General features: G+C 49.2%; 1 protein-coding gene and 2 long non-coding RNA genes across 8 annotated transcripts in view; 2 read left to right on the forward strand and 1 right to left on the reverse strand.

Annotated features, from left to right (window-relative positions):
* The window catches only part of GALNT15 (polypeptide N-acetylgalactosaminyltransferase 15), a 44,340-nt gene extending 42,034 nt beyond the window's left edge, over positions 1-2,306 (forward strand). For both annotated transcript variants that reach the window (XM_070467001.1, XM_070467000.1), the window contains one exon: positions 87-2,306. In XM_070467001.1, the coding sequence (XP_070323102.1) occupies positions 87-233 (147 nt within the window). In that variant the 3' untranslated portion in view covers positions 234-2,306. The remainder of the gene's footprint in view (positions 1-86) is intronic.
* A 2,313-nt stretch (positions 2,307-4,619) lies between these two features.
* On the reverse strand, positions 4,620-12,250 carry LOC139034847 (uncharacterized). 5 transcript variants are annotated; one of them, XR_011487438.1, is made up of 4 exons: positions 12,102-12,250; positions 11,527-11,575; positions 7,952-9,499; positions 4,620-6,922 (listed from the first exon to the last, which is right to left on the reverse strand). It is a non-coding gene; the product is annotated as an uncharacterized lncRNA (long non-coding RNA). The 5 variants fall into 5 exon arrangements; XR_011487437.1 differs by having other exon boundaries at positions 7,952-10,014; XR_011487440.1 differs by having other exon boundaries at positions 7,952-9,225; positions 12,102-12,248.
* Positions 9,153-17,148, forward strand: LOC139034848 (uncharacterized). The gene is made up of 2 exons (XR_011487441.1): positions 9,153-9,232; positions 16,194-17,148. It is a non-coding gene; the product is annotated as an uncharacterized lncRNA (long non-coding RNA).
* Positions 17,149-27,383: the final 10,235 nt, after the last annotated feature.

The following is a 27,383-nucleotide window of genomic DNA, read 5'->3' on the forward strand; positions in this document are numbered from 1 at the left end:
AGATATTTCTTTCTTTGCTGACTGATTGTGAGGGTCCAACTGGTTTTATTTATTTTTTTTTTTTTCTTTCTCTTCTCTCCTTTCAGAATGGAATGATTGTTCACATTCTCTCTGGGAAATGCATGGAAGCTGTGGCGCAGGAAAACAATAAAGATCTGTACTTGCGTGAGTGTGATGGAAAAGCCAGCCAGCTGTGGCGATTTGACAACATCAGCACCGCGGATGAGCGGTGAACGCCACCCTCAGAAGGAACACAGATGCGTGGCCACCGCAGTTCAGCCCCAGGGAACTGCAGCAGCATGTGCCTTTCATGAAGCAGGCCCTTTACACGTGTGCAGTGGCAAAAGCAGAGATGCGAGCTCCATGAACGAATACGGAAGGTCTTTTCTTCCTGCCCTTTATTTCACAGCCCACTGTCTGTTTTAGACAAAAACTATGGACCCATTGTCTCATTGTCTTCATCACTGGTAGATGATCATAGCATGGTACAGAAGATTCTTGGTTTTTTTTCCCCCCTACTGAGCAGTTTACAATTTCTTTTATCTCTGAGTAAGGAAAGAAGGGTCTTCTCTGGTGGCTCAGCAGTAAAGGACCCACCTGCCAATGCAGGAGAAGCGGGTTCTATCCCTGGGTTGGGATGATCCCCTGGAGAAGGAAATAGCAACCCACTCCAGTATTCTTGCCTGGAAAATTCCATGGACAGGGGAGCCTGGCAGGCTGTAGTCCATGGGGTCATAAAGAGTTGGACACAACTCAGCAACTAAACACCAACAACAAAGGAAAGAGGCCTGACAACATCTTCAGAATACATAATTCCTACTGATCAATTTATTCTAGACTGCCTTTCCTTGGACTGTCTGTGTTGACAACCATACAATTCAAGTGTGAAGAAGGTGCAAAGTTCGGACATCTAAGAACTTTAGAATGAGCTTACGAGACAAATTTCATTGTTCATTGGTTGAACCATAGCTCAGATGAAGGAAGTAAGCTACTCAGAGAAAATAGTATTACAGAGACTTTTGCCCAATTTTCAGCTCAGCCTAGCAGCTGCAAAGAGTCAGTAGACCTGGAATAAGATGTTTTCATGTTAATGAGAATTTTCTTGGGACTTTCTACCTCCATTCACCCTTGCCCTCACTGTTCTCTAGCTTGATTAACCATAATCAGATTCTCATGCAATACGCTTCTCTAAGGTCATTGGTGTTGGGTCAGCTTAGACTGAACGCTCCCACTAAAAGGAAGTGTGTACAGGTGAGAAACTCCTGATGTCCTGTTACCAGGCTTGCGTTGATTGGATCAGAACAAGCAACTTTTGCAAAGAGGCAAATCTCCCTGGGAGGGAAATGCCAGCATCTGAGTCAAAATTCCTTTGAGAGGAACTAGAGTGGGGTGTTGATGTCCATGAGGCTGAAAGGGCTGGGTCTGAGCCCCCAGGAAATGTCTGGTTACCCCCAAAGGGACCCACGTCTGAACATTCAGCCACAGGAAGAACACAGCTCCGTCAGGGCAGAGTCCATGCTGGTGAAAGCCGGATGGCTCTGTTGCTGTGACTTGGCCCATCTAGATGGGACTTAAGGGTTGTTGAGTGGGGCTGGTTCTGCGATTAAGAAGAGGTGGTGCCCATTTCTCTTCCAGATGGAGTTCCCTCTTCACACTGTCAGCTTATAAATCTCCCCTCAAAGATGCTGATCTCCTCTGAGCTGTCTCGGGATACAGTGTGTTTCAGATAACAAACACTTAGCAGGAAGTGAGGGTTTCCAAAAAGTATCCCTCATAACTATGCATCTCTTCTCTACCTGTTGAGGTTAATGGCACAGCGTATTTGTCCTTCCTCAGAATACACTCTAGACCTGGGCAAGAGCCACTGGCCACCTGTGGCTATATCTAAACACAAATTCATTAAAATTAAAGAAAACTTAGGCTCAGTTCCTCAGTGGTACTGGCCACATTTCAAGTACTCAAGAGCCACTGGGTTGGACAGCACAGATAATAGCACCTTCCATCATGAAAACAGGCCTATTGGATAGCACTGATCTAGACAGATTCATCATCCCATGGAAAGAAGAGATTCAGCCACCATCATCTTCTTTCAGACTTGTTTGTGTTCAACACAAATTCTCCTAATATCTTGAGGCTGAGATAGAGCTAAAAATTCTCAGATGACAACCTTGAGAAGAGTGTTAATAGTTAAAAAAATAAAAGCTAAACTAGACTTCTGTTTTACCAATGAACATTGGTATTGGCATTGTTTGGTATTTAAAGTTGCTGGAATAAATTAATATAATTAAATGAAAGGCTGAATTGAATCGTATAAGTTGTGCTTGACAGTAATTTGCAAAAGGACCCAGATGGCTTATTGCTTAATTGGTTGAACAAAGCAAGAATGTGGTGTTCCTTGCTTCCTTAACCATCCCCATGATTTATTACTTTGTTAGAGAAATGGCTGTCAACTCAGTCCCTGGCTGATACTTAAAGACCCTTAATTTAAACAAAACAGATGCCTCCACTTAATTCTCAAAGAAATTCAACCTTCTCCTCATCATAGAGTAATAGTATTCAAATCCTCTCCTCTATGGACTCAGTTCTGATTTTATGTACAATGATCAGTTTAAAAGTGGAGAAACCTGGCCATCAGAAGATTTGATTCCCAAGAGTTTCACTTGTCCATCTGAATTTTCTAAGACTTTATTGTTTGGGTTTTAAGATTGAATTCGCCACCATTAGTAAGTAATGATCTAGACAGATTCATCATCCCATGGAAAGAAGAGATTCAGCCACCATCTTCTTCTTTCAGACTTGTTTCTATTCAACACAAATTCTCCTGATATCCTGAGGCTGTCCTGCTGTGGGGACAGAGAGTTTTCAGCCAACAATGTTAAGAGTCCAACACTTTTTGTGTTATTTCACAACAAAAGCAGATGTCATCCCCAGAGGGGCCCTGATCTATTTCCTCTGGTCTCAATGCATTAATCCCACTGGCCAACTTAGAATCTCAACTCCCATGAACATCAGACAGTCCCCCGGCCCAAGCTGATGGTGTGTCAGTCACTGTGCCAGAATTTGACATCATTGGAGGTCACGTTATCGTGCCCACCTCAAGGGGAGCCTTCCGCTTTGCCCTGAGGGGCCATGACAAAGCCAGTTGGGCACCAAACGACCTGTGACCAGTCAACTAAATCTGGACACTGCCGTGGGCTGCCTGATGGGCACAGCTCTGCATATTGTGGACACTGTTTATGCTTGTTCTGTAAAGGTTCTGTTAGAAATGCAGCTTGTTTGGCCAAAGCCCAAAGCACCTACAAGTCCTGCTCTGACTCTTCAAATGCCTGGATTTGGGCATATTTTCAATAATTATGTTGAGCACAATAACCAAGGAGGTGATATTTCCAGGATTCTAGAATCCTCTGCTATTTCTGCGTTAATTATATTCCAATCTCCAATGTTTCTGCAATCTCCTGGTGGCTCAGATGGTAAAGCATCTGCCTACAACTCAGAAGACCCGGGTTTGATCCCTGGGTTGGTAAGATCCCTTGGAGAAGGAAATGGCAACCCACTCCAGTACTCTTGCCTGGAAAATCCTATGGATGGAGGAGCCTGGAGGGCGGCAGTCCATGGGGTTGCAAAGAGTCGGACACGACTGAGCGACTTCACTTAACTTTATTTCAATGTTTCTGCAGTTTCAACCTCCTCTTCTGTGAAATGTGCTCTTTAAATAGGGAAGTGTGTTCTTAGCATTGCTTTAATATTGTGAGAATCTTTGCTGATGTGGTAGTTCTTTGCACGGGTCTGGGATGTTGGTATTTTTTAATCACCAAAGTCTCTACATTATACTAATATGCTATGCTCTCATGACATTGAAGCAGGTCACCTGACTCTTTTGGGTTAAGAAGAGAGTCGGTGTGGTTACTTCACTCCCAGTGATAGTTTGCAAGCTCAGCCCAAACAGATCAGCATCATGTTTGAAAATTGTTGTTCAGTTGCTAAATCATGTCCAACTCTTTGCGACCCCATGGACTGCAGCACACCAGGCCTCTCTGTCCTCCACTATCTTCCAGAGCTTGCTCAAACTCATGTCCATCGAGTCGGTGATGCCATCCAACCATCTCATCCTCTGTCGTCCCCTTCTCCTCTCACCTTCAATCTTTCCCAGCATCAAGGTCTTTTCAAATGAGTCAGTTCTTCGCACAGGTGGCCAAAGTATTGGAGCTTCACCTTTAGCATCAGTCCTTCCAATGAATATTTAGGACTGATCTCCTTTAGGATGGACTGGTTGGATCTCCTTGCAGTCCAAGAGACTCTTAAGAGTCTTCTCCAACACCACAGTTCAAAAGCATCAGTTCTTTGGTGCTCAGCCTTCTTTATGGTCCATCCCTCATATCTGTATATGATTACCAGGAAAACCATAGCTTTGACTATACAGATCTTGTTGGGAAAGTAATGTCTCTGCTTCTTAATATGCTGTCTAGGCTTGTCATAGTTCTTTTTCCAAGGAGCAAGCATCTTTTAATTTCGTGGCTGCACTTACCTTTCACAGTAGTTTTGGAGCCCAAGAAAATAAAATCTGACACTGCTTCCACTTTTCCCCCTTCCATTTGCCATAAAGTGATGGGACTGGAAGCCATGATCTTAGCTTTTTTTTTATTGTTGAGTTTCAAGCCAGCTTTTTCACTCCCCTCTTTCACCTTCATCAAGAGACTCTTAGGTTCTTCTTCACTTTCTGCCCTTAGAGGAGTTTGAAAATTTCTGAACCATACAGCTAACTCACAGTCAAGTGATATTCTAGAACCCTTGACAAACGCTAAATGAAGATGACGGGGCCAATTCTCCTGCAGCTTGGACCTATGAAAGGCTTTTAACTCTACAGTAAAATGTGACCAGCGGGTGGGGCACCTTTACTTCACTGCGCGACCTTCTTGATGGCACTGTTGACCCTTCTCCTTGGCTGAGGGTGACAATGCTTAATGCTTCACTTAAGGCCCGGAAGAGCCTGAAAACCTGTTTTTCAAGTCATGACTAGTACAGATGCACCAATGACCCTGTTCAGAGGGTGGAGAAGTATCTGTTATGGGGGAGGTGGGCAGCTATTGGATTGCCCAACCCACACAATTCCCCAATTCTAGCCACGCGTCTACACTGGGGGCCACCTGCTGCCTCTATGGGAGTTCACCCCCTGATTGGTGGCAGGAGGACCCTTGACCTAATTGGGTCAATCAGCACATTCACCAATAATTTTCTACTGAGACTAAGAAACTAGTCTCTCTGGAAGGGACATGAGAGACAAGGTAAGAATCTATGAGCACTGGACAAATCAGTTTATTGCTCAGATTTTCAGCTGTTCTCAGCCTCCTCTCCTCTCCTGGAAGAACCCATGGTGTGAAGGCAGAGAAATACCATTGTCCATGGACAGAGGATGACAAGCTGCCGGAGCTGCTGCCGGAAGCGCTGGGGGGATGGCCCTGGTCTCGAGGAGGCAGCTGGGGCCCTGGCAGGCAGGCAGCCCCGTGGAGAGGATCCATGGTGAGACTCTGTGTGTGTATGCGTGCTCAGTCGTGTCCACCTCTCTGCGGCCCGCCAGGTCCTCTGTCCGTGGGATTCTCCAGGCAAGAATACTGGAGGGGCTTGCCACGCCCTCTGCCAGGGGATCTTCCCAACCCGGGGATCGAACTTGCGTCTCCTGTGTCTCCTGCATTGGCAGGCAGATTCTTTACTGCTGAGCCAAAGGAGTCTTTTGGAAATGGTCCAGGACCTGTGGCCTTGGAGAGCAGCCATAACTAAACAGCCAACCGTGAGATTCTGTGATTGGAAAACAAATTCTGAGAAAGCCCAAAATTAGATTCTCTCGATCCTAAGTCCCAGAGTAAAGCTAAAACAGAGTTAACTAAGAAAGAGATGCCAAATTCACCCTTCCACACCAGTCCGTGATAGTGATAGCTGTTCTGGCCCCACCCGCCTCCCGCTAGCCTTTCAGCCTCGGGGAGTGAGCAGCGGCCTGAGGGGTTTTTGCCTGTGAGTGCTTCAGCCGTGTCCAACTCTGCAACCCCATGGACTGTAGCCCGCCAAGATCCTCTGTTCAGGGTATTTTCCCAGCAAGAATACTGTAGTTAGTTGCCATTTCCTCCTCCAGCAGATCTTCCCGACCCAGGAATCAAACTAGCATCTCTCATGTCTCCTGCATTGGCAGGCGGGTTCTTTACCACTAGCACCGCCTTCTTGACCTGTGGGTTTCCTTCAAAGGTAAAAAGGTTGCTTTCTGATGTGGGGAAGGCCAGATGAGCCTAGGAGGTCACCCCCCAGGACCAACCCTCAATCAGTGGCTGACAAGAGCTGGAGTATAAATGCCTCAGCTCCCTCACCTCTCCAGCAGGACAGCTCTGAGGTGCAGATTCTGCGCCGTTTCCCAGAGTCTACTGTGGGGTTGAGCTCTGATCACCCAAACGGTAAGTGGCTTGATTGGCTGCAATCCTTTCCTCACACCCCAACCCGGTGCTTCCTAAGCTCACCTTTCAGACAAATCACTTGCCCTCAAATCCTTATCTCCTTGTCTCCTAATAGGGAAATCCACCCTAGAATGCATGGCCTGTCCACTAAAAGTTTCTACCTACAAAAGTTAGTTTGTCATCAAATTCCATTCTTTGCTTATTTGTCCTAGTCCCACCCCACAAGCCAAATACCCCTAGTCCCTTGGACTGAAATTATCTCACCAAACTGCAAGACCAGCATATGGGCTTCCAGGAAGCTGTGTCCCAAGGGAAGGAGACTGAGGAAGGGGCATGTGGTCAGTCCTTATCCCAAGCTTATCTAAAATATTAGGTGTCCTTCCTCCTTGAGGACCAGTGAGTGAGAAGTAGAGAGAGGCCGCTCATGTTCCGCTAATTGATGCCCCTCCTTGTGGAAACCCGAAGCCTCGGGAAGCAAAGTTCCCCTGCAACACAGAAAATTCCCCTCTCATATTCCAGTTATTTTCCAGTTACTGGTACATACCAGCATTAGAGGATATCAGGTATACTCTAAATTAGGAGTAGAGAGCATGATAGCTCTCCAGAAGAAAGTGGAAGAGGAGGGTCAAACAATGTCATGAACACCTAAAGGGCAAGATGGTCAAGATGGGCAAGATGCCCCCAGTGGGGGCAGGAAGGGTCACCAGAGGGATTTTCAGAATTGTGTCCAGTCCTCAGTCTAAAACTTTATTTCCATTGCCCCAAACTTTCAGCCAAGCCTTCCACACTGACCCAGTCCTGTGTTGGAGGATGGGAATCACAGAACTGGGCTGAGCTCCTGTCTGGGGCTGAGCCCAGAAAGAGCAGCCTTTGCAGGTCAGAAATAAAGTTTTAGATCCAGAACGGCTGGGCCTCGGGAATCAGGGCGACACTGTTACAGAAAAGAATGGACACCAGTTCTAGCCGCATATCACCGCACAGTGCCAATCAGGATAAATGCACTTGGGTCAGATAGCATTTTAAAATGATAACTTAAAGTTTTAAATTATATTTAGTATTTATTCTTTTTCTACAGAGGGCTAGATAGTAAATAGTTTTGGCTTTGCAGCCGCATAGTCTCTGCCCTGACTCTATAACTCTGCCCTAGTAGCACAAAAGCAGGCAGGTCAATAATAGACAGATGCATGTGCCTGTGTTCCAATAAAACTTTATTTACAAAAACAGGTGGTGGGGCTGATGTGGCTCACAGGCCTTGTTTACCATCTCCTTTGAGCTGCAGAAGGAGACAAATGATGCAGCCTTTAAAAACAGAAAACCGTTCCCAAAGAAACTGTGACTAAAGGTGGAAAGTTTAAAAATAGGGTGTTTTTACATTATAAATAACCAAAAAGCAAAGAAAACACAAGAGGGGAAAAAACAGGATCTAATTGTAAACAGACTCCAATCCTTTTTAGAAAGAAATAGAAATAAACAAGTGACTCATTTTTTTTTAAATCAAAATATAAAACACGGACCCTGTAGCTGTCAGCTGCCTTTCCCTGGACGCACAGCAGCCTCGCACCTTCCCTCTTGACAGGTCGGGCAGGGCCCGCTTCCTAAATGAGACCACAGGCAGCATCACCAAGGAAGGGAGGGGTGCTAAGGAGCAGGGCACCCCTCAGCATCTCAGCCAAGCCAATGGGATTCAACTGCAGGAACAGATGAAATCTGACGTGTTTCTAGGTTACGGTGGTGAAGACACTCACAAAGGACAACAGCCTTCCCCCAACACGCTTCCCTTGCAACTGGGATGTGAGGACTGTCAGATATGTGCTCCTGTGTGGAGCAAGAACCATGGCCTCTGCGTGTTTACATAAACTCTGGTCCTTGGCAGCCCATTCAGCCAGACTTTAGCACACAAGCTGCAGTCAAGCCAAGCAGAGGGTCTCCCGACAGCAGGCTCGAGGCCAGGCTGTACGAGGCCAACCAGCCTCGCTCCTTGTGCTCTGGAGCCGACACGGCCCACGGAGTGTGTTGAAAGGCCAGACCCAGGAGTACCTCTTGCTTGTGCAATCTACATGCAAAGCTGCCGGCCCGTCATGCGCTTTGAGAGCTGGCGCCCGCATGCCCCAGGCTGGCTCCTGATGAACAGCCTGGAGACGCCTCCTCCCTGCCACACACACAGCTCAAAGCGCCCGACCCCACCTCTGCTCTGCACGTCGCTGACCCCGTCTGTCCAGGGAGCCGTCACCACGCACAAGGGACAGGCGTCCGCATCGCTCCGACCGCCCAGAGAGGGGCACGGCTGGGCATGCTGAGCTGCCGAGGACAGGGCTTGCTTTGCTGGTCCCTGCTGGTCAGATGCCTCATGGAACGGGAGGATGAGGAGCCCCGCTTCCTACTCTTTATTGGGAATGCTATTTTCCTCTCCAGTCAGCTCTTAAGAGTATCCTTAACCTCTCTCCACAGAGGCCCGTGCCCATGGCTCTGGCGGTGGTTGCCCTGCTGGGTGGTGGAGCTGCTCCCGTCTCCCCGAGGCTCCAGCCCTTGACAGGGACATCTCCGCTCGGACCGTTTGACCCTCCCAGCTGCTCAGGGCTCCGGCGCCCTCCTCAAACCTTGCATTGCCTCCCTACTCAGCTGGCCCGAGCCTAACGGGTGGGGCCCGGACGGACACGTGGTACCAGTTGCCTTACGACGGCCCTCATCCAGCACTGCTAGTCCACCTGACTCACGGCGGAACTCTGTCCCAGGCTGAGCGGCAGGCTTTCTTCAGCAAAGAGCCATGGTCTGCGCTTCCTCGTTCCCCCTTAAAAGTGAGTGAAACGGTTAGTCACTCAGTTGTATCTGACTCTTTGCGACCCCATGGACTGTAGCCAGCCAGAGACTCCTCTGTCCATGGGGTTCTCCAGGCAAGAATACCGGAGTGGGTTGCCATTTCCTTCTCCAGCGGATCTTCCGGACCCAGGGATCAAACAAGGTCTCCTGCATTGGCAGGCAGATTCCTTACCATCTGAGCTACCAGGGGAGCCCCTGTCCCCCTTAGCACTTACCCAAGGGCTGGGTGCTCGACTCCATGGATTCTGTCACAGAGGGAAAACCAGGAAGTGTAGTACAGATGAACAATGTTTCAAGACATTGGAGAAAAATCAAGTCGAAAAAGCTTTCTACATTGACTAGGCAAGAGACAATAAGACCTCTGTGACAAAGACACATACCCATCATCAGAAATAATAGGAATGACAGCCACAGGTGATAAATCTATGCCTAACCCTTAGCTCATATTATTTCTTGTTATATTCACAATAGGCCAACAAAGTAGGTACCACTATAATCCTCATTTTATCTTATCCCATTCTATAGTTGAATAAAGAAAGGCTTACATGGATGAAGAAATCTTCCCAAGGCCACAAACCAAGAAAGGGATGCAGTTAGATCACAAACCCAGTTTCACCTGGTTCCAAGGTCTTTATTTTCAACCTCCACATTGTATTGATAGTTTACGGTGAACGATGTTGGATTCATGATCTCCGAAGAAGATTTAGCTTTGGGACCAGGGACCAGGCTTGATCACTCAAGAGCATTTGTGTAACAGAGCCTTATTAAAGTGTAAAAAGGGACAGAGGAAGCTTCTGACAGAGACATCAGAAGGGGGACATCAGGAGAGCCACCCCCTCTTTAGCTAGTCTTATCAAGGCCTTATACACTTTTACCAGACCCACTCCCACAACATGCATCTTAAATTAACAAATTAGAACTAACAATAGAAAGGTCTTACCAGACCCACTCCCATAACACAGTCTTAAGACAATAAATTTAGTCAGAAGTTTCTTGTTAAGAAGAAAAAATATGTCCTTGAGCAAGATACATCGATGTTATATAATCATTGGTACAGAGGACGTCCACCCAGGGACGCCTTCCGTTCACCTTTTGATTTTGAGGGGAGGCTGTGTGGCTCAGCGGAGCCACAAGGGAAGCCAGTGAATTGAGTGAAAGTCTCTCAGTTGTGTCTGACTCTTTGCAACCCCAGGGACTGTTGCCCACCAGGCTCCTCCATCCATGGGATTTTCCAGGCAAAAATACTGGAGTGGGTTGCCATTTCCTTCTCCAGGGGATCTTCCCAACCCAGGGATCAAACCCAGGTCTCCCGCACTGAGGGCAGATGCTTTACCGTCTGAGCCACCAAAAGCCCTTGCAATCCCAAGGACTATACAATCCATGGAATTCTCCAGGCCAGAATACTGGAGTGGGTAGCCTTTCCCTTCTCCAGGGGATCTTCCCAACCGAGAAATCAAACCCAGGTCTCCCACATTGCAGGCGGATTCTTTACCAGCTGAGCCACAAGGGAAGCATGCTTTTGAGCTGTGGTGTTGGAGAAGACTCTTGAGAGTCCCTTGGACTGCAAGGAGATCCGACCAGTCCATCCTAAAGGAGATCAGTCCTGGGTGTTCATTGGAAGGACTGATGCTGAAACGGAAACTCCAATACTTTGGCCACCTGATGCGAAGAGCTGACTCATTTGAAAAGCCCCTGATGCTGGGAAAGATTGAGGGCAGGAGGAGAAGGGGACGACAGAGGATGAGATGGTTGGATGGCATCACCGACTCCATGGACATGGATTTGGGTAGACTCTGGGAGTTGGTGATGGGCAGGGAGGCCTGGCTGCGGTTCATGGGGTCACAAAGAGCCAGACACGACTGAGCAGCTGCACTGAACTGTGTGGTTCAGATGGTAAAGCATCTGCCTGCAATGTGGGAGATCCGGGTTCAATCCCTGGGTCAGGAAGACCTCCTGGAGAAGGAAATGGCAACCCACTCCAGTACTCTTGCCTGGAAAATCCCATGGACGGAGGAGCCTGGTAGGCTATAGTCTATGGGGTCACAAAGAGTCGGACCTGACTTAGCAACTTCACTTTCACTTTCCACAGAGCTTAAGGGAGAACATGAGTTGTTTTGTTGTGTAATCATTAGCTCTGGGCTTATTAAAGATTGCTGTCATAACAACTCAGTTTAAGAAAAGAACGTCTTATGTGACTAAGACAAAGCAAATGCATAAAAAAGTGTTTGTCCCTTTCTCCTCCTTGAGGTCCCTGGACTCCTTGTCAACCTACCCGAGGATTCTCTCTCTCAATATTGCCTTCCAGTGTTTGTTACAATGACCTAGACAGGAATGGGTGAAAATAAGGGTCAAGTTGTTTTCAGTTCAGTTCAGTTCAGTTGCTCAGTCATGTCTGACTCTTTGCATGAATTGCAGCACGCCAGGCCTCCCTGTCCATCACCAACTCCCGGAGTTTACTCAGACTCACGTCCATCGAGTCGGTGATGCCATCCAGCCATCTCATCCTCTTTCATCCCCTTCTCCTCCTGCCCCCAATCCCTCCCAGCATCAGGGTCTTTTCCAATGAGTCAACTCTTCCCATGAGGTTTTAGGATCTACCAAAACTTAGTCTGTTTCATGAGTTCAGGTGCAAGTGAAAGAATAACCGGCTCCCAGGGGATGATGAAATGGCACTCTTCAGTCATTTCAGATGCCCTGTTCAAAGACAGGTAGGTCCCCATTGGCTGCAGTAGCCCACAGACCTCCTTCATCAGCAGGCTCTTGGTGCCTTCCGCTTACCCTGCCTGCTGGCTTTGGATTCTGGCACCCACCCCATCATGCTTACAGGACGTCCATCCCGACACCTACCATGACGTCCTTGGCCAGCATCCCAGGTCGGAAGGAAGAGAGGTGGCGGAAGGATGCGCTCCTCCAGCTTCTTTGTACCGGGAGATCTTCCCCTGACCTGCCCTCCACTCCCTCTCACTAGACGTCCCTCTGTCTCATTGGCCGGAACTGGGTCACAGGGGCACGGACAGTGCCTCACACAGAGGAGGCTGGGCTCCCTGCCGCCCAGACGTCCCTGGGGCCCTGCCAGCCGGGAAGACGTGAGCTTGACTGTGGCAGGGCCGGTGTCTGCCGCTGAGACAACGCCTCTCTCAGGGCTCTGCCTCTGTTCCTTATCGTTATGAAATGAAAATTACCAGACCCTGAGTCCAAGACCTACAAAATCCTGGGCTCGCAACTCCTGGGTGTTGTCCAACCAGCTTCTGCCCCCAGCTCAGCGTGGGGGTGGGGGGGGTTTCACTGGGTGCCTGCCATGCAGATCCCACCCTCCACCCCGGGGGCTGCTCAGACAGGATGACCTCTTTTCTCACACACCTTCTGGAAAACACCGTGGCCCCAAGCACCAGCCCGTAAAACTCTTTTCCTTTACTCCTGTCTCTGAGAGGCAGGTTTCCATTTGCTTTCTAAATGAAACATAAGCAGCAAGCGCGTACAGCTTCTGAACGTGAGGAAGCTGTGCCCCTTGGGATTTACAATGACATTCCTCCTGTCTTGTGTTCGATATAGGAATTTGTTTGGGGGATTTTATTTAAAACAACAGTTTCAGCCTGCTGACTCATCTGCTCCTCATGAGTCGGAGAACTCATTACATGGCACTTGTCAAGGGGCCTCTGGATTTCCTCAAGGCTTTCTCATAAGGCAAGTGCTTAAGACAAAATCCTCTAGCCCTTTGGTCCTAATCCTTGTCTTCTTTGCTCAGTGATTAACCAGAAGGTGCGGCATCTGCTGACACCCACGTGGACTGAGTTGGCTGAGTGAGAACCTTTTTGTGCTCTGACGAGCTTCAGTGGCTGGGCTTTAGGAGGCCTGCGGAGCTCAACGTTAAGCTTCTGAATGATGAGTTTACTGTTCGCATCCCAGACTACATCGCTCTTTCCAGAGTGAATTCTAGACACTTTGGGTCACTTTCCAAATTAAAAAGAACCAAGTATTTCTTGAATCTCTATTATGTACCAAGGACACAGCTAAGTCCTCGTCCCGTGTGTTTTGCGGAGGCTGAGCTTGGATGACCTTGATGAGCCATCCATGAATCAGAAAATTGCAAAACATCATCTTCACTGCCTATTATATCAGTGCAGACGCACATCGAGTTGGATATGTACTCTCTGGTTTCTGGGAAGGCAAAGCTATTTCAAAAACAATTCCAGGAAAGTAAATGAACAGGCTTCCTAAGTACACTTGCCAAGTGGGACACAAAATAGACTTACTTGTAAATAATTATCTTTTCCAAAAATGCCACAGCAACAGGCCCAGCGTCCAGTGACCCTTCAAATACCTGTGTGTGATGTAATAATTCACCAACATTCAAATAATTCCCAGGTGTTTCTCCAGCCTCAACTCCTCCCTTGAACCTCGGATTCAAGCACCTTCAGTCTTTCCTACAGTTCAAGTGATCTAGCTAAAATGCTTCCTTTGATGGAATCCCCTCTATGGCTCACCCATTATTTTCAGAGTAATGCCACAGGTCCCCAACATAGCGTGCCTACAACGTCTATCCTAGCCTGGACTCACCGGCTGCCACTCATCCCACGGTCTCCAACACATACTCCCTAATACAACACTCTTTCTTTTGTACTTGCCTTTGTTATGCTGTGCCCTTTACCAAGATGCCCTTTTCTAGGGAACCCTCCTACAACTGTCAGTAGGAATGTAGGTTGGTGCAGCCCCTTCCTCAAAAAACTAAAAACTATAGGACGCTGATGAAAGCAATTGAAGAGGACACAAACAGATGGAAAGACACACCATGTTTTGAATCGGAAGAATGAATATTGTCAAAAACGACTACACTACCCAAAGCAATCTACAGATTCAATGCAATCAAATTACCAACAGCATTTTTCGCAGAACTAGAACAAAAAAAAATCTTAAAATTTGTATGAAGACACAGAAGATCCCAAACAGAGAAAGCAATTCTGAGAAAGAAAAGTGGAGCTGGAAGAATAAGATGCCCTGACTGCAGACTATCCTACAAAGCTACAGTCATCAAAAGGGTGTGGTACTGGCACAAAAGCAGACATAGAGATCAACGGAACAGGACAGAAAGCCCAGAGATAAACCCACACACCTATGGTCAACTGATTTACAACAAAGGAGATAGGACTATACAATGGAGCAAAGACAGTCTCTTCAATAAATGGTGCTGGGAAAACTGGACAGCCACATGTAAAAAACAGAAATTAAAACTCTCTTCAACACCATACACAAAAAACGAACTCAAAATGCATTAGTGCCCTAAATGTAAGACTGGACACTGTAAAACGTTAGAGGAAAACGTAGGCAGAACACTCTCTGACATAAATTGCAGCAGTATCTTCATTCCACCCCCCAGAGTAATGGATATAAAAACAAAAATAAACAAATGAGACCTAATTAAGCTCAAAAGTTTTTACACAGCAAAGGAAACTATAAACAACACCAAAAGACAACCCACAGATTGGGAAAAAATATTTGCAAATGATGTAACCGACAAGGGGTGTTTCCAAAATTTACAAACAGTTCATGCAGTGTAATATAAAAAATAAACAACCCACTCAAAATATAGGCAGAGGACCTAAATAGACATTTCTTCAAATAAGACATGCAGATGGCTAATAGGCATATGAAAAGATGTTCAACAGCATTAATTATAGAAAGTAAAGAACGCGAAGTCGCTCAGTCGTGTCCAACTGCTTGCGACCCCATGGACTGTAGCCTACCAGGCTCCTCTGTCCATGGGATTTTCCAGGCAAGAGTACTGGAGTGGGTTGCCATTGCCTTCTCCCGGGGATCTTCCCAACCCAGGGATCGAACCCAGGTCTCCCGCATTGTAGGCAGACGCTTTACTGTCTGAACCACCAGGGAAGTTCATTAATTATAAGAGAAATGCAAATCAAAACTATATTGGGATATCACTTCATACCAGTCAGAATGGTCATCATCAAAAAATTTATAAACAATAAATGCTGGAGAGGGTGTAGAGAGAAGGGAACCCTCCTACACTGTTGGTGGGAATACGCATTGGTGTGGCCACTGTGGAGAACCGTATGGAAGTTCCTTAAAAAACAAAACATAGGAGAAGGCAATGGCACCCCACTCCAGTACTATTGCCTGGAAAATACCCTGGACAGAGGAGCCTCGTAGGCTGCAGTCCATCAGGTCGCTATGAGTCAGACACAACTGAGCGACTTCACTTTCACTTTTCACTTTCACACATTGGAGAAGGAAATGGCAGCCTACTCCAGTGTTCTTGCCTTGAGAATCCCAGGAACGGTGGAGCCTGGTGGGCTGCCGTCTATGGGGTCGCACAGAGTCGGACACGACTGAAGCAACTTAGCAGCAGTAGCAGCAACTTTTCAGGCCATATTGTATCACAACTTATAAGCCACTAATATCAGACCATCAGGATTTCTTTTTTTTTTTCCTTTCTCATGTAATTGCCAAAACTTTGGGCATTATAGATGGTGATGTGCCAGATTTTTAGACTTTCAAGATGTAAAGAAAAAAATACATAAAAGTTACATTTGATAATGATTATTCCAAACATATCTTTCTAAGTGTTAAATAAAGAAGGCAGAGTGAAATCCATTGCTGATCAGTTGATCTCTTTTTTTCCCAAAATGTTCTAATGTGCAGATTTTTTGAAGGAAGAATGAAAAACAGCTTTTCTTTTAATTCTTTTGTTGTCCCATAGTGCATGTAAAATGATTTGAGTGACAAGTACATGGAAGAAATTTTATGTTGAAGGAGGATTATTTAATTGAAATAGAAGTGATAGCAAGTTGTGGAGACTAAATACCTAGAATAGGGTAGTTATTTGAAGTATTCAATACTATAATGATTTTTGTACCATTGTGGGAATCTAGTTAAGCTTATTGGTTCAAATATAATTTGTAGAGTCATTTTTTTTTATTGCAGATTTCGTCTTTTTGAAGCCATGTCTGCCATTGAAATGATGGATCCCAAGATGGATGCTGGCATGATTGGAAACCAAGTTAACCGAAAAGTTCTCAATTTTGAACAAGCTATCAAGGTGGTTACCATTGTGCCTTTTGTGTTTTCTTTTATTATTTGTTATTCATATGTTAAGACATTTTGATTAATAATGGAAATCAAACTTAGTATATCAAATTTTCTTAAATGCATCTAGGGTATGTAAACATGTTAGTTATCTGTGTGAAAATTTTAACAACGGTCTCATTAAAAGCTTGTTCTGAAAAAAAAAAAACGAAACATAGAGCTGCCATATGATACTGCAGTCCTGCTCCTGGACATACACCCAGAGAAAAACATGATCTGAAGGACACGTGCACCTAGTGTTGACTGCAGCACTGTGAACAACAGCCAAGTCGTGGCGGTAACCTCCATGTCCCTCCACAGATGGGTGGATGAAGGAGAGACGCACATACAGGCCACAAAGGAATATTGCTCAGCCATAGAAAAGAATGAACTACAGCTACTTGCAGCAACGTGCGTGGACCCAGATATTGTCATACTGAGTGAAGGAAGTCAGGGAAAGACAAATATCATATGGATACTGCTTACATACTGAATCTAAAAAAATAATGATACAGATGAACTTATTTGCAAAACAGAAATAGACTCACAGAGAACAAACTTATGGTTACCGGGGGAAGGGGAAAGCGAGGGAGAATTAGGGAATTTGGGATTAGCAGAGGTAAACTATTATATATAGAATGAATAACAACAAGGTCCTACTCTAGAGCAGAGAGATCTATATTTGATAGCCTGTGATAAACTATAATGGAAAAGAACGTCTATATATGTATAACTAAATCACTTTGCTGTATGACAGAAATGACAACATTGTAAATCAACTATACTTCAATAAAATAATTTTTTAAAAAGAGTTCCCTTTTCTCCTCCTATCAGCTTGTTCTTATCTATCACGCCTGACAGTTCATGTAGCATCTCCCCCAGAGAGTCCTCCCCAAGCCCCAGGGCTGGGCTAAGCACCCCTCTTCTGGGGAGCTGGGTATGTAGCTTTGCGTGAACATGGACCACTCTGTACTGAAATGATCAAACATATGTCTCCTCCACTAGTCTAGAGTTTTGCCCATATTTTTACCCAGAGTCCCTAGCACAGTATCCAAATCTTGTTAGGCGCATGGTACATGCTTATGGAATTTTAAGGGAAGTGATACCAACGTGTTTGTGTGTGTACCTTGAGTCAAGTAGAGTGAATGCAAGAAAAGTTACAGAACTTCAATTTAAGAGCTCTTATTTGAGCTCAAATTTAAGAAGACTTTGGGAACTTCCCTGGTGGTCCCATGGTTAAGACTCCACGCTTTGACTGCAGGGGGCATAGGTTCCACCCCTGAGCTGAGAACTCCCACATGCTGTGCAATGTAGCCAAAAAAATATATATATATATATTAAGAAGATGTTGTCCTGATTACTTTCTAGTCTTCCAGACTCTTTAGATTAGGAGGGAAAAGTTCTAAATAAGCTAAAACAATTTTTTAAAAGAACTCACAAGTCTAGTTCTTTGGAATCAAACTTTGCCAAAAGAGTATCATCTTAAAAAAAATAATAATGATGCATAAAGGCACACGAATCAGGCAAATCAGTGTGCTGACTATAGAAGCAGACTGTGTGCAATCCATTACTTTAAATAAGGACACTAAGGAGAAACGCTTCAAAGCCTGGAAATGATGACCCAGAAGATAACAGTGCAGAGGACAAGTAAAAGCCCCCGAACCTCACTTGGAAGACCTGGCCTTCTACCCCGAGTCTGTGGGGCCCCCGAGCAAACCGGGGAGATGAAGACACACTGCGGACTCTGGTTAAACGTGGAGCAGTGGATTCCCGATGGGGGTGGGTGCTTAGCAGCAGAATAAGCATAGCAGCCACACACACAGTTCCCAAACTCAAACGCGTTTTTATTTTCGCTCCTCGGGAGTAAGTGGATGTAGGGCGCCTATCCCGTCAGTGCAGGGCGCCTCCCCTGGGCGGAGTCTGAGTTTGCAGGGCTGGCACAGTATGGAGGCGTCAGAGGCCAAGTGGGCATCTTCGCTTTGGTCTACACGAGTGACTTCTGAATCTTCTTCGTTAACATGGGGAAGGTCCCTCTGAGCCCGGACTCCTGAACTCAGGATCTGGAAACAGTGCTTCTCCCTGCGCCTCTCTGGGGCCACAGGAGACTTGCTGGGCGGGTCCTGTGCCCATTATTACCTCCGGGATATTCCCAGGGGCGGGAAAGACTAACTCCCATCCTCAGCTGCCCCACGCTGGATGCTGGGGACACCCTCTGCCCTCCCTCACCACACACCACCTGGGCTCCCGTGCTAAGTTGACCCCGGGGACACGCTGGGGGCTTGTCATCCTCCTGGGTCCTCCTGGGAAGCCACAGATTCACTCTGCCCTGGACAGGCCCCTCACGCCCACCTGGGCTGGCCCAGCGTTTGCTTCACCCCAGCTCCGTCCCACCGCAAGCTGGATGTGGCCAACCTCTGGGACAGTGGGGAGGGGCATGGTGTGAGTCTCCCTCTGGCTCTGCAAGGAAAGCCTCAGAATCTGTGCGTCTACCCTCGAGTCCCCTTAGAACCTAGATTTTCCTTTGAATTTTTATCTTTTCCCCCCAAGGTTGGTGCTACCAACCGGATGGGCCTAGGCATCTGTATTTCAGTGTTTCTGACAGGTAGCCAGAATCAGGATTCTCATGCCTTTGAGATGTAGCCTTATCAAGTAACTGCCTTTTAACCACTGCAGACACCAGGACAAAACTAAACTTTATATTCTTCATAGCTTAAAAAAAACTGGGTGCTGGGTTACTTAGGATACTTTGGTTAATAAGCAGAAGAAACACCCTAACTGGCGAAAGAGGGAAATAGTAGACTCGTGTAACTTGCAAACCTGGGACAGCTTCAGGTCAAGCTTGATCCAGGATTCAAAAGGATCACCAGATCATCACCTGGTCTGATTTCCTGGTTCAGCTCTATTACCTGGTCCCCAGGATGGCTACTTGCTGGCTTTGGACACCCCCACTTGTGGCCACAACAACTCTTGCTGCATAACAAATTATCCCTAAATTAATGGACTAAGACATTACTTTGTTATAACTTGCAGTTTCATGGATTGTGAGTTTGGGCATGGCTCAACTAGGCAAGTCTTCTGTTTCATGTGGCAACAACTGGTGTTGCTTGGTGGTTTTCAGCTGGTGGCTGGCTGTTCTTGCCTGGAGGGTCCAAAACAGCTGCACTCACACACCCAGCCCCTTGGCCAGGGTGTCCGGCAGGCTGCTCGGCTGGGCCCTCCCCGCTCAGGGCCTTTCCCATGTCCCTGCAGCAGCACTGTCCGGCCTCTTCCCTGTGGCTCAGTGGACCAGCACAGAAGCTGCCGGTCCTCTTAAAGGCCTGACCTGGAACTTGTACACACCCCTTCCACCATTCTCCTTGCTCAGAGCAACCACAGATCAACCCACATTGAAGAGGAGGGCGAACAGACTCTGCGCATCAAGTTCAGTTCAGTTCAGTTCAGTCGCTCAGTCATGTCTGACTCTTTGTGACCCCATGGACTGCAGCACACCAGGCTTCCCTGTCCATCACCACCTCCCAGAGCTTACTCAAACTCATCACCATCAAGTCGGTGATGCCATTCAACCATCTCATACCCCAGTCATCAAAGGGAGGAGTTTAAAAGAAAAAACCTGTGCTCATCAGTAAAGTGAAGTGAAGTCGCTCAGTCGTGTCCGACTCTTTGCAATCCCACGGACTGTAGCCTACCAGGCTCCTCTGTCCATGGGATTCTCCAGACGAGAGTACTGGAGTGGGTTGCCATTTCCTTCTCCAGGGGATCTTCCCAACCCGGGGGTTGAACCCAGGTCTCCTGCATTGCAAGCAGACGCTTTAACCTCTGAGCCACCAGGGAAGCACCATCCTAACAAGCCCAGTGGCAGGGCCGGAGTTCGTGTCCAGAATCCACAGCAAGAGCTCTGAGGGTCACTCTGGTTAAACTGACTGGGGGGATGCACCTGCCGCTGGCCCACCCTCTGTGACCAGGAGCTTGGGGATTGTGATTAGAGCCGGGAGTGGAGACAGCCCCAGGCCACTCTGCAGCTCGGAAACTGCAGGCAGGAGCTAGCATTGGGCGGGTCCTGGGGAGGCAGGATAGCTTGGGGCAATCCTAACAGCAGATGGGAATGAGGTTGTGGGTGTGGGTGCCTTCTTTAAGAGGTGACCCCAGGAAACAGGAGTCAGTGAGTCAGGAGCGTGGGGCGGAGAGGAAGGAAAAGCCAGTGGAAGGGTGACATGAACCAAGGGCTTGGTTCTTTCTCCTCTGAGACGCTCACAGGACATGGGTATTCCAGAAGCGTCCACCAGCGGGTCGGAGGCTGGCAACTTTTTCCACCAGAGCTCCTCTCTTCCTGGTTGATGTGGCCCCTGGGGGTGTCAGCTCTCTTCGGGCACCTTAGAGGCTGAGAGGGCAGAGCGCTTCCAGGCTTCAGAGAAGGCCCCGGGGCAGGAAAGCAGGGAGGCCGGGCTCAACCGTCAGCAGCGCAAGGTGAGTCTGAGTCCGCGTGGCAAGGTGCCCTAGGGCTGAAACCTGGGCACAGCCAGGGATGCCACAGTGGGCACCAAAATGTCTGCAGCAGGAGCCAATCCAGTGCCCCCTTTGTCTGCCCTGGGGGAGGGGGTGCAGAGCACCGATGCCCCGCCCAGGGGCTCCTGGGAGCACTTCTGCAGCTGATGAAGGTCACCAGGAGTTCCCGCGGGGCAACTGGTCAGAACTGGCCTCTCCCCAGCCAGACGCCACCTCCAGGAACACACCTGCGGCCGTGCAAGCGGGACTCACTGCCACCAGGGGGGTCACGCCCCATGAGGCACCATGAGGGTCCCAGCAGGAGGGTACAGAGGGGCTTGGGAAGCCAGAGCTGGGGCGAGGGGTCTTTGGAAAGGGTACCGGGAAACCCGATCTTGCTCTGGGCTGGAGGCTGCCGGGAAACAGAGCCATGCTGTGACTGGGAATCTTGGGTCTTCATACGAGGTGAAGGCAGGCATGAACAGGGCTACAGCCATCGCGGGTGGTGGAAGCACCACCCCTGTTTGCCAGGGGAGGGGCTCTGCTCATTCTGAGGTGCGTCCGGAGTTCTCGCTTCGTCCGGGCACATGGACGATGGCATGACCCTGTTTCCGTCTTGCTCCATCATCGGCCCAGAGCGGCCCTGTCCAACACTGGTGTCCAGGAAACTGCGTGCTGAGAAGGGATGGGGACTCTGCAGCCTGGGGTGGTGCCAGGCCCTGTGGATTTCTTTTCTCAGGTCTCACGTGACACAGGCCCTGTGCCCCCCCATTAGCCCAGCTGTGTGACTCCAGACGGCAGTCAGCTCACGGGGAACAAGAGCAGGGGACAGGCACAGAAGAGGCTCTTCTGTCTGAAGAGCTCTTTCCAAGCGTGGCCGCAGACATCTGAGCGGATTCTCTCCGCATCCTCTGTGACTCGCGGCCCGGGTGCCCGCGGCTGAACCCAGCAGTGATGCCAGCAGCAAGAGAACCGACAGGGCTCACCCACCCGCCTCCCGCCCCCCATCTCAGGGTGACAGCACATGATGGTGACCGCCCAGACGACAGCCCGGGCCCCCAGATCCGCAAGCTAAACTGGGCCAGGCTGTCAGGAAGGAGAGTGGCAGGCGCTCCGCGTCCTGTAGGCTCGGCCGCCAGCTGCAACCAGCCACAGGAGAGCTTAAAACGGGGTTCGGGGCCCGCAGACCAGTTCGGGAAGCAGAGCTCATGCACAGGCTCTGTGTTGACCAGGGTCAGTGGCGGCCGAGGCTGGAGGACCGCCAGGGGTCTTAATGCCGTCGGGCAAATCAAAGGTTGGAGGCGGTCGGCAGAGTCAGGGTCCACCGGGGAGAACGCGGCATGTGCCAGAGCAGGTGCAGACTCATGGTCCCCAAGTCAGCCTCACCACTGACGCGCAAACGGTGCGGAGTCAAAGAAAGACCCCCTCAGAGGTTCTGAAAGCTCAGCTCTTTCTTGCCAGGCCTCTGCTTAAACCGCAGTCACGCACGGAGGCTGTGTTCTGGAGGGAAGCCAGAGGCGGCCCCATCTGGGCTGGGGTTAGGGAACGCACAGGACGCTGCCACGTTCAGCGAGGCGCTGATGCAGACGCGTCCTGCGGCCGCCGCTGCGTCAGCCCCAGTGCCCGGACAGCGCCGCGTGGCTCAGTTTCCCTCGGCCTCGTGCTGAGGTTCTTCTCCGCCCCAGGGTCTTCTCTGAAGGCAGAGCGGGCCACAGAGCCAGGGAGCAGCTCCCCTGAGAGTGGGCACTCCAGGGCAAGCCCTGGTCACTGAGGGGAGGGGACCAGTGGAGGGCCCAGCCTCCATCTCTCAGGCGGGTGATTCCGAAGGGAGGCATCTCGTACTTTTCTCAGAGGGCCTGCGGCATGCAGCAGCAACTGGGAAGGTGCCCTTACGCTCACCTCTCATTCCGCCTCCCACGTCCTCACTCACACGCCCCTGCTTCTGAGGCTCACCTCCCACGGCAGCACCTAATCCTGGCCTCAGGCTCCGCCCTCAGGGGACGCCGAGCCAAACCGCAATGAAGGCAGCCTTCCTTGACATGGAGGAACTGGCCCAGGCTACCACAAGTGATGCCAAGTGGGCCTTCAAGCTAATCCCGCCCCCAGGGCTGGCCCCACATCCTAACACAAGCAACCGGTTCTTATCTGCTTCCTTCAAGAGCTCCGCCTTCCTGGCAGAAGCTTTAGGTGACAGGTGACAGAAACGCAAATGACACAACCTTAGTCCTTCAGAGGCCGGGGAGATTATAGGAAAATAACAAAGCATCTTGTGTAACTGAAGGAAAGATTGCTCAACCAGCCCTTCGGAATGGTGGTGGTGTGGCTGGGCCTCAGAGAACAAGTCACGATGCTGGCCTTTTCACATGGGGAGGCAGATGGCCCCAAGTCGCTCAGCCATGTCCGACTCTTTGCAACCCCATGGACTATAGACCTCCAGGCTCCTCTGTCCGTGGGGTTTTCCAGGCAAGAATACTGGAGGGGGTTACCATTTCTTTCTCCAGGGGATCTTCCCAACACAGGGACCCAACCCGGGTCTCCTGCATTGTGGGCGGATTCATTACTGTCTGAGCTGCCAGGGAACAGCTCTGGTGGCCTAAAAGAAGACAAGTGAGTATATAAATATCGTAACGTGAATGAGTGTAAGTTCCAGGAAGACTCTTTGTCATTGTTGCTCACTGATTGACTCAGGGGCCTAAAACGTATTTGCAGTTGGTGTATGGTTGAAAAGTGCAAGTGAAAGTCGCTCAGTCGTGTCCAGCTCTTTGCCACCCCATGGACTATACAGTCCATGGGATTTTCCAGGCCAGAACGCTGGAGTAGGGAGCCTTTCCCTTCTCCAGGGGATCTTCCCAACCTAGGAATCCAACCCAGATCTCCCACATTGCAGGCAGATTCTTTATCTGCTGAGCCACCAGAGAAGCCCAAGAATTCATAGATAATTATTGAATGAATGAATGAAGATAACTATTGAGTGAATGAGTGAAGCATTGAATAGAAGGAGGAGAAGATGGGAAAGAGGAGGTGGGATAAAGGAAGAAGTTTCGGGCGGGGTTAAGGAGGGACTTACCTAGCCCGCAGCCTTGGACAGCTGCAGCTCTCTCTAGGGTGTGGGGCCGGGAATGCTGCCCGATCAGCCCTCAGTCCAGAAGGGGGCTGTGTCCGTCCCCCACCCAGTCCGGCTCCATCCACCTCTCCACCTGTCCTTGCAGCCCTATAACCCTGCACTCAGGGCTTGCTGGTCCACGAGCCCGAGGCTGTCCTGAGGGAGATCTCCTGAGCCAGCATCGCCGTCCCTCCTCTGGGGAAAACATCACACCTGTTTCAAGAAGGATTTCAGGTTAGTTTTATGGAGCAGCATCTTATCTTGTCTGTATAATCCTCTACAGTGGAGCCCAGTGGGGAATAGCAGGTTCCGAACACATAGTTAACACTCTTCTACAATTGATACATCTTTTACCATTATTTTTAGCTCTTCAGAATGTGGCTGGTCATACTGAAATGCATCTGAACAAGAGGAAATTTTGGGTGACTTAGGAACTGGGCGAGGTTGGGGAGAGGGAGGCCATGTCTTTTATTCCAGTAATATACAGGTGTGTCTGTGTCTGTGTGTGTGTGTGTGTGTGTGTGTGTGTGGAACAGTGTAAGACACCCTGCTACATTGCAGGGGGCTTGGGGACAAAGTCTGTGTGACCCACAGCACAGAAGCAGGGGCTGATAAGCGTGAATAGAAGGAGTGAAAAGAGGAAAGAGAAAGGCAGGGATGATACAGCATCCACCGCGCGCTTGACCCGTGCGAGGCACTGAGCCTGTGTTTAACCTCACGGCCGCCCTGCAAGGTGATTTTCAGGGTTCTGGGTTCGCAGGAGGCGAAACCGGCTCTCCCAAGGTCACGGAACAACAAAGGACTCGTAGGAGCGGCCCTCTCGCCGCTGCGCTGAGCAGGGAGCCTGCGCCACCTGGTGGCCGGACTGCAACAGGCGGACGCCCGGGAACCAGGAACACTTACAGACAAGGACTGATGCTGAAGCTGAGACGCCAATACTGCGGCCACCTGATAGGAAGAACCGACTCACTGGAAAAGACCCGATGCTGGGAAAGATTGAGGGCAGGAGGAGAAGGGGACGACAGAGGATGAGATGGTTGGATGGCATCACCGACTCAATGGACATGAGTTTGGGTGGACTCCGGGAGTCGGTGATGGACAGGGAGGCCTGGCGTGCTGCGGTCCATGGGGTCGCAGAGAGTCGGACACGAGTGGGCGGCTGAACAGCACCACCAATAAATCCAGTTAAAACAGCTCAGAGACAGGAAACTAGAAGCAGATAAATTGGAGGCTGTTCCCTGGCGGTGTATCGGTAGACAGCCTCTCTGCAGTGCAGGAGATGCAGGCTTGATCCCTGGGTCAGGAAGATCCTCTGGAGAAGGAAATGGCAACCCACTCCAATATACTTGCCTGGGAAGTCCCATGGACAGAGGAGCCTGGTGGGCTACAGTTATTGGGGTTGCAAAAGAGTCAGATGCAATTTAGCAACTAAACAGCAACAAACTTCTAGATGAAGCCTAGTTTCCTATTGAAATTCATGTTTTTAAATCTTGGAAACATAAAAGGCTCTTGTCATCCTCCTGCTCCTGACAAATTTCTGGGGTTTCCCTTGATCCCAACTTGCTGTCTCCACTCTAACCCAGCACTGTCTTATTTATTTTTTATTAATCTTTATTGGAGTATAGTTGCTTTACAGTGTTAGTGTCTCTTGTACAGCACAGTGAATCAGCCGTATGTGCACATGCATTCCCTGTTTCTTGGATTTCCCTCCCGGTTAGGTGGCCACAGAGCATGGAGACTCAGCGGCGAGCCACGGGAGCACTGAATGGAGCGCCCTGTGCTGTCTGTGCCCCGAGTGCATGCTCGCCCGCCCACTGCGCGACGGGCCGATGGATCTGAGAGACACATGTGGACGCAAGGAAGAGACTTGAATTGCGGAGCTGGCAGACCGAGAAGACGGCAAGCTCAGTCAGCTCGGTCGTGTCTGACTCTTTGTGACCAACCCCATGGACTGCAGCATGCCAGGCTTCTCTGTCCATCACCAGCTCCCCGAGTTTACTCAAACTCATGTCCATGGAGTGGGTGATGCCATCCAGCCATCTCATCCTCTGTCATCCCCTTCTCCTCCCGCCTTCAGTCTTGCCCAGCATCAGGGTCTTTTCCAGTGAGTCGGCTCTGTGCATCAGGTGGCCAGGACCTAGTGGGCCACATTTGCCGCAGACCTGGGCTGAAGCTCCCGCAGGTGGCATTGGCATGCGGCAGCCTGCTCATTTGGACAGGGCACACAGGACCCAGCGGGCGGGGCTCGGGCTGCCCACACCCGTACGCTGTGGGGCTCTGGCTTCTCCCACAGGCCTGATGTCTGTCACTAGGCCACTCTTGAGAGGCTGTCCCCTCCCCTGCTCTCTGGGTGTGTCCCCTCCCAGCCCAGGCACGGCAGTCCCCTCCAGGAGGCCCCCTCAGGTTGCCAGGACAGCTTCATCGGAGTCTGGAAATAGTCACCTCGTCAAAGTCACAGCACAACAGAGCCGACGGATCTCTGAAATCAGTCCTTCAACCCCCCTCCCGCGTTACAGCGGAGAGACCAAGGCCTGGACAGGTGGCCAGCACCGTCCTTGGGCACTTTGCCCAGGGCCCTGCCCCGCGGATCCCACAGACGGGCGGGACACGTGGGCGAGCTGGGAGAGCAGGAGCCAGCTGGCCGGGACCAGGGCGCTTCCGCCTCATTGTGTCCATACGGTGCTTAATGCCTCAAGACTTCTGAGGAGGAAGGGGTGTGCTCGGCAAAGAGAACAGAGCTTCCAATCATTTATAATATCTGCCAACACATATTTGTCACATTGGTGGAAAGCATTTCCATTCTGCTCTTAAACTTTCTCTGTAATATGATTATATTTTTTTAAAATCCCCTCTTGGCACCGAGATTTCGCCCAACTCATAAACAAAAGTGCTTACGGCATCTTTATTGATTGAGTGACACTGCTTATCCAATTTGGTGGCTGAGTAACAACTAATAACATTAACACTTTTACAAGCAGAAAGTCCTTTTTCATGTCTAACTTCACAGATTTTTTTTTTCTCTAGACCTCAGCATCGTGTGACAAGTGCTTAGCCAAGCCAGATGGACGAGTCATAAGTAGGTCGTATTTTGCCAGGAATATATAAACAATATCTGGCAGGTTCTGCTCAAGGTCCAAGTTCAAGGTTTCAGACCATATCCGACTTGACATGTGAGCCTCTCACCCAATTTTAAACAGTCTGGATGAGAAACCGTTGGGCACCACTGAAATATATCAGGGAATCCATTGCAATAAAAACACTCAAAATGGGTCATCCCAAATTCCAGCAACCAGGAAACGACACATCAGTAAGATTCCCAGGGGTATTATATTTCACCTTTAATGACATTGTGCGGCCACATATTCCATTTCTCTCTATAATTAGAGCTCACGTATACCTACCTTCATGTGACTATATAGAGCAGACTTTGAAAATATTAACCTAAATTGATGCTTTTGAACTGT

This window comes from Odocoileus virginianus, chromosome 4 (assembly GCF_023699985.2).
Source record: "Odocoileus virginianus isolate 20LAN1187 ecotype Illinois chromosome 4, Ovbor_1.2, whole genome shotgun sequence".
Lineage (NCBI taxonomy): Eukaryota > Metazoa > Chordata > Mammalia > Artiodactyla > Cervidae > Odocoileus > Odocoileus virginianus.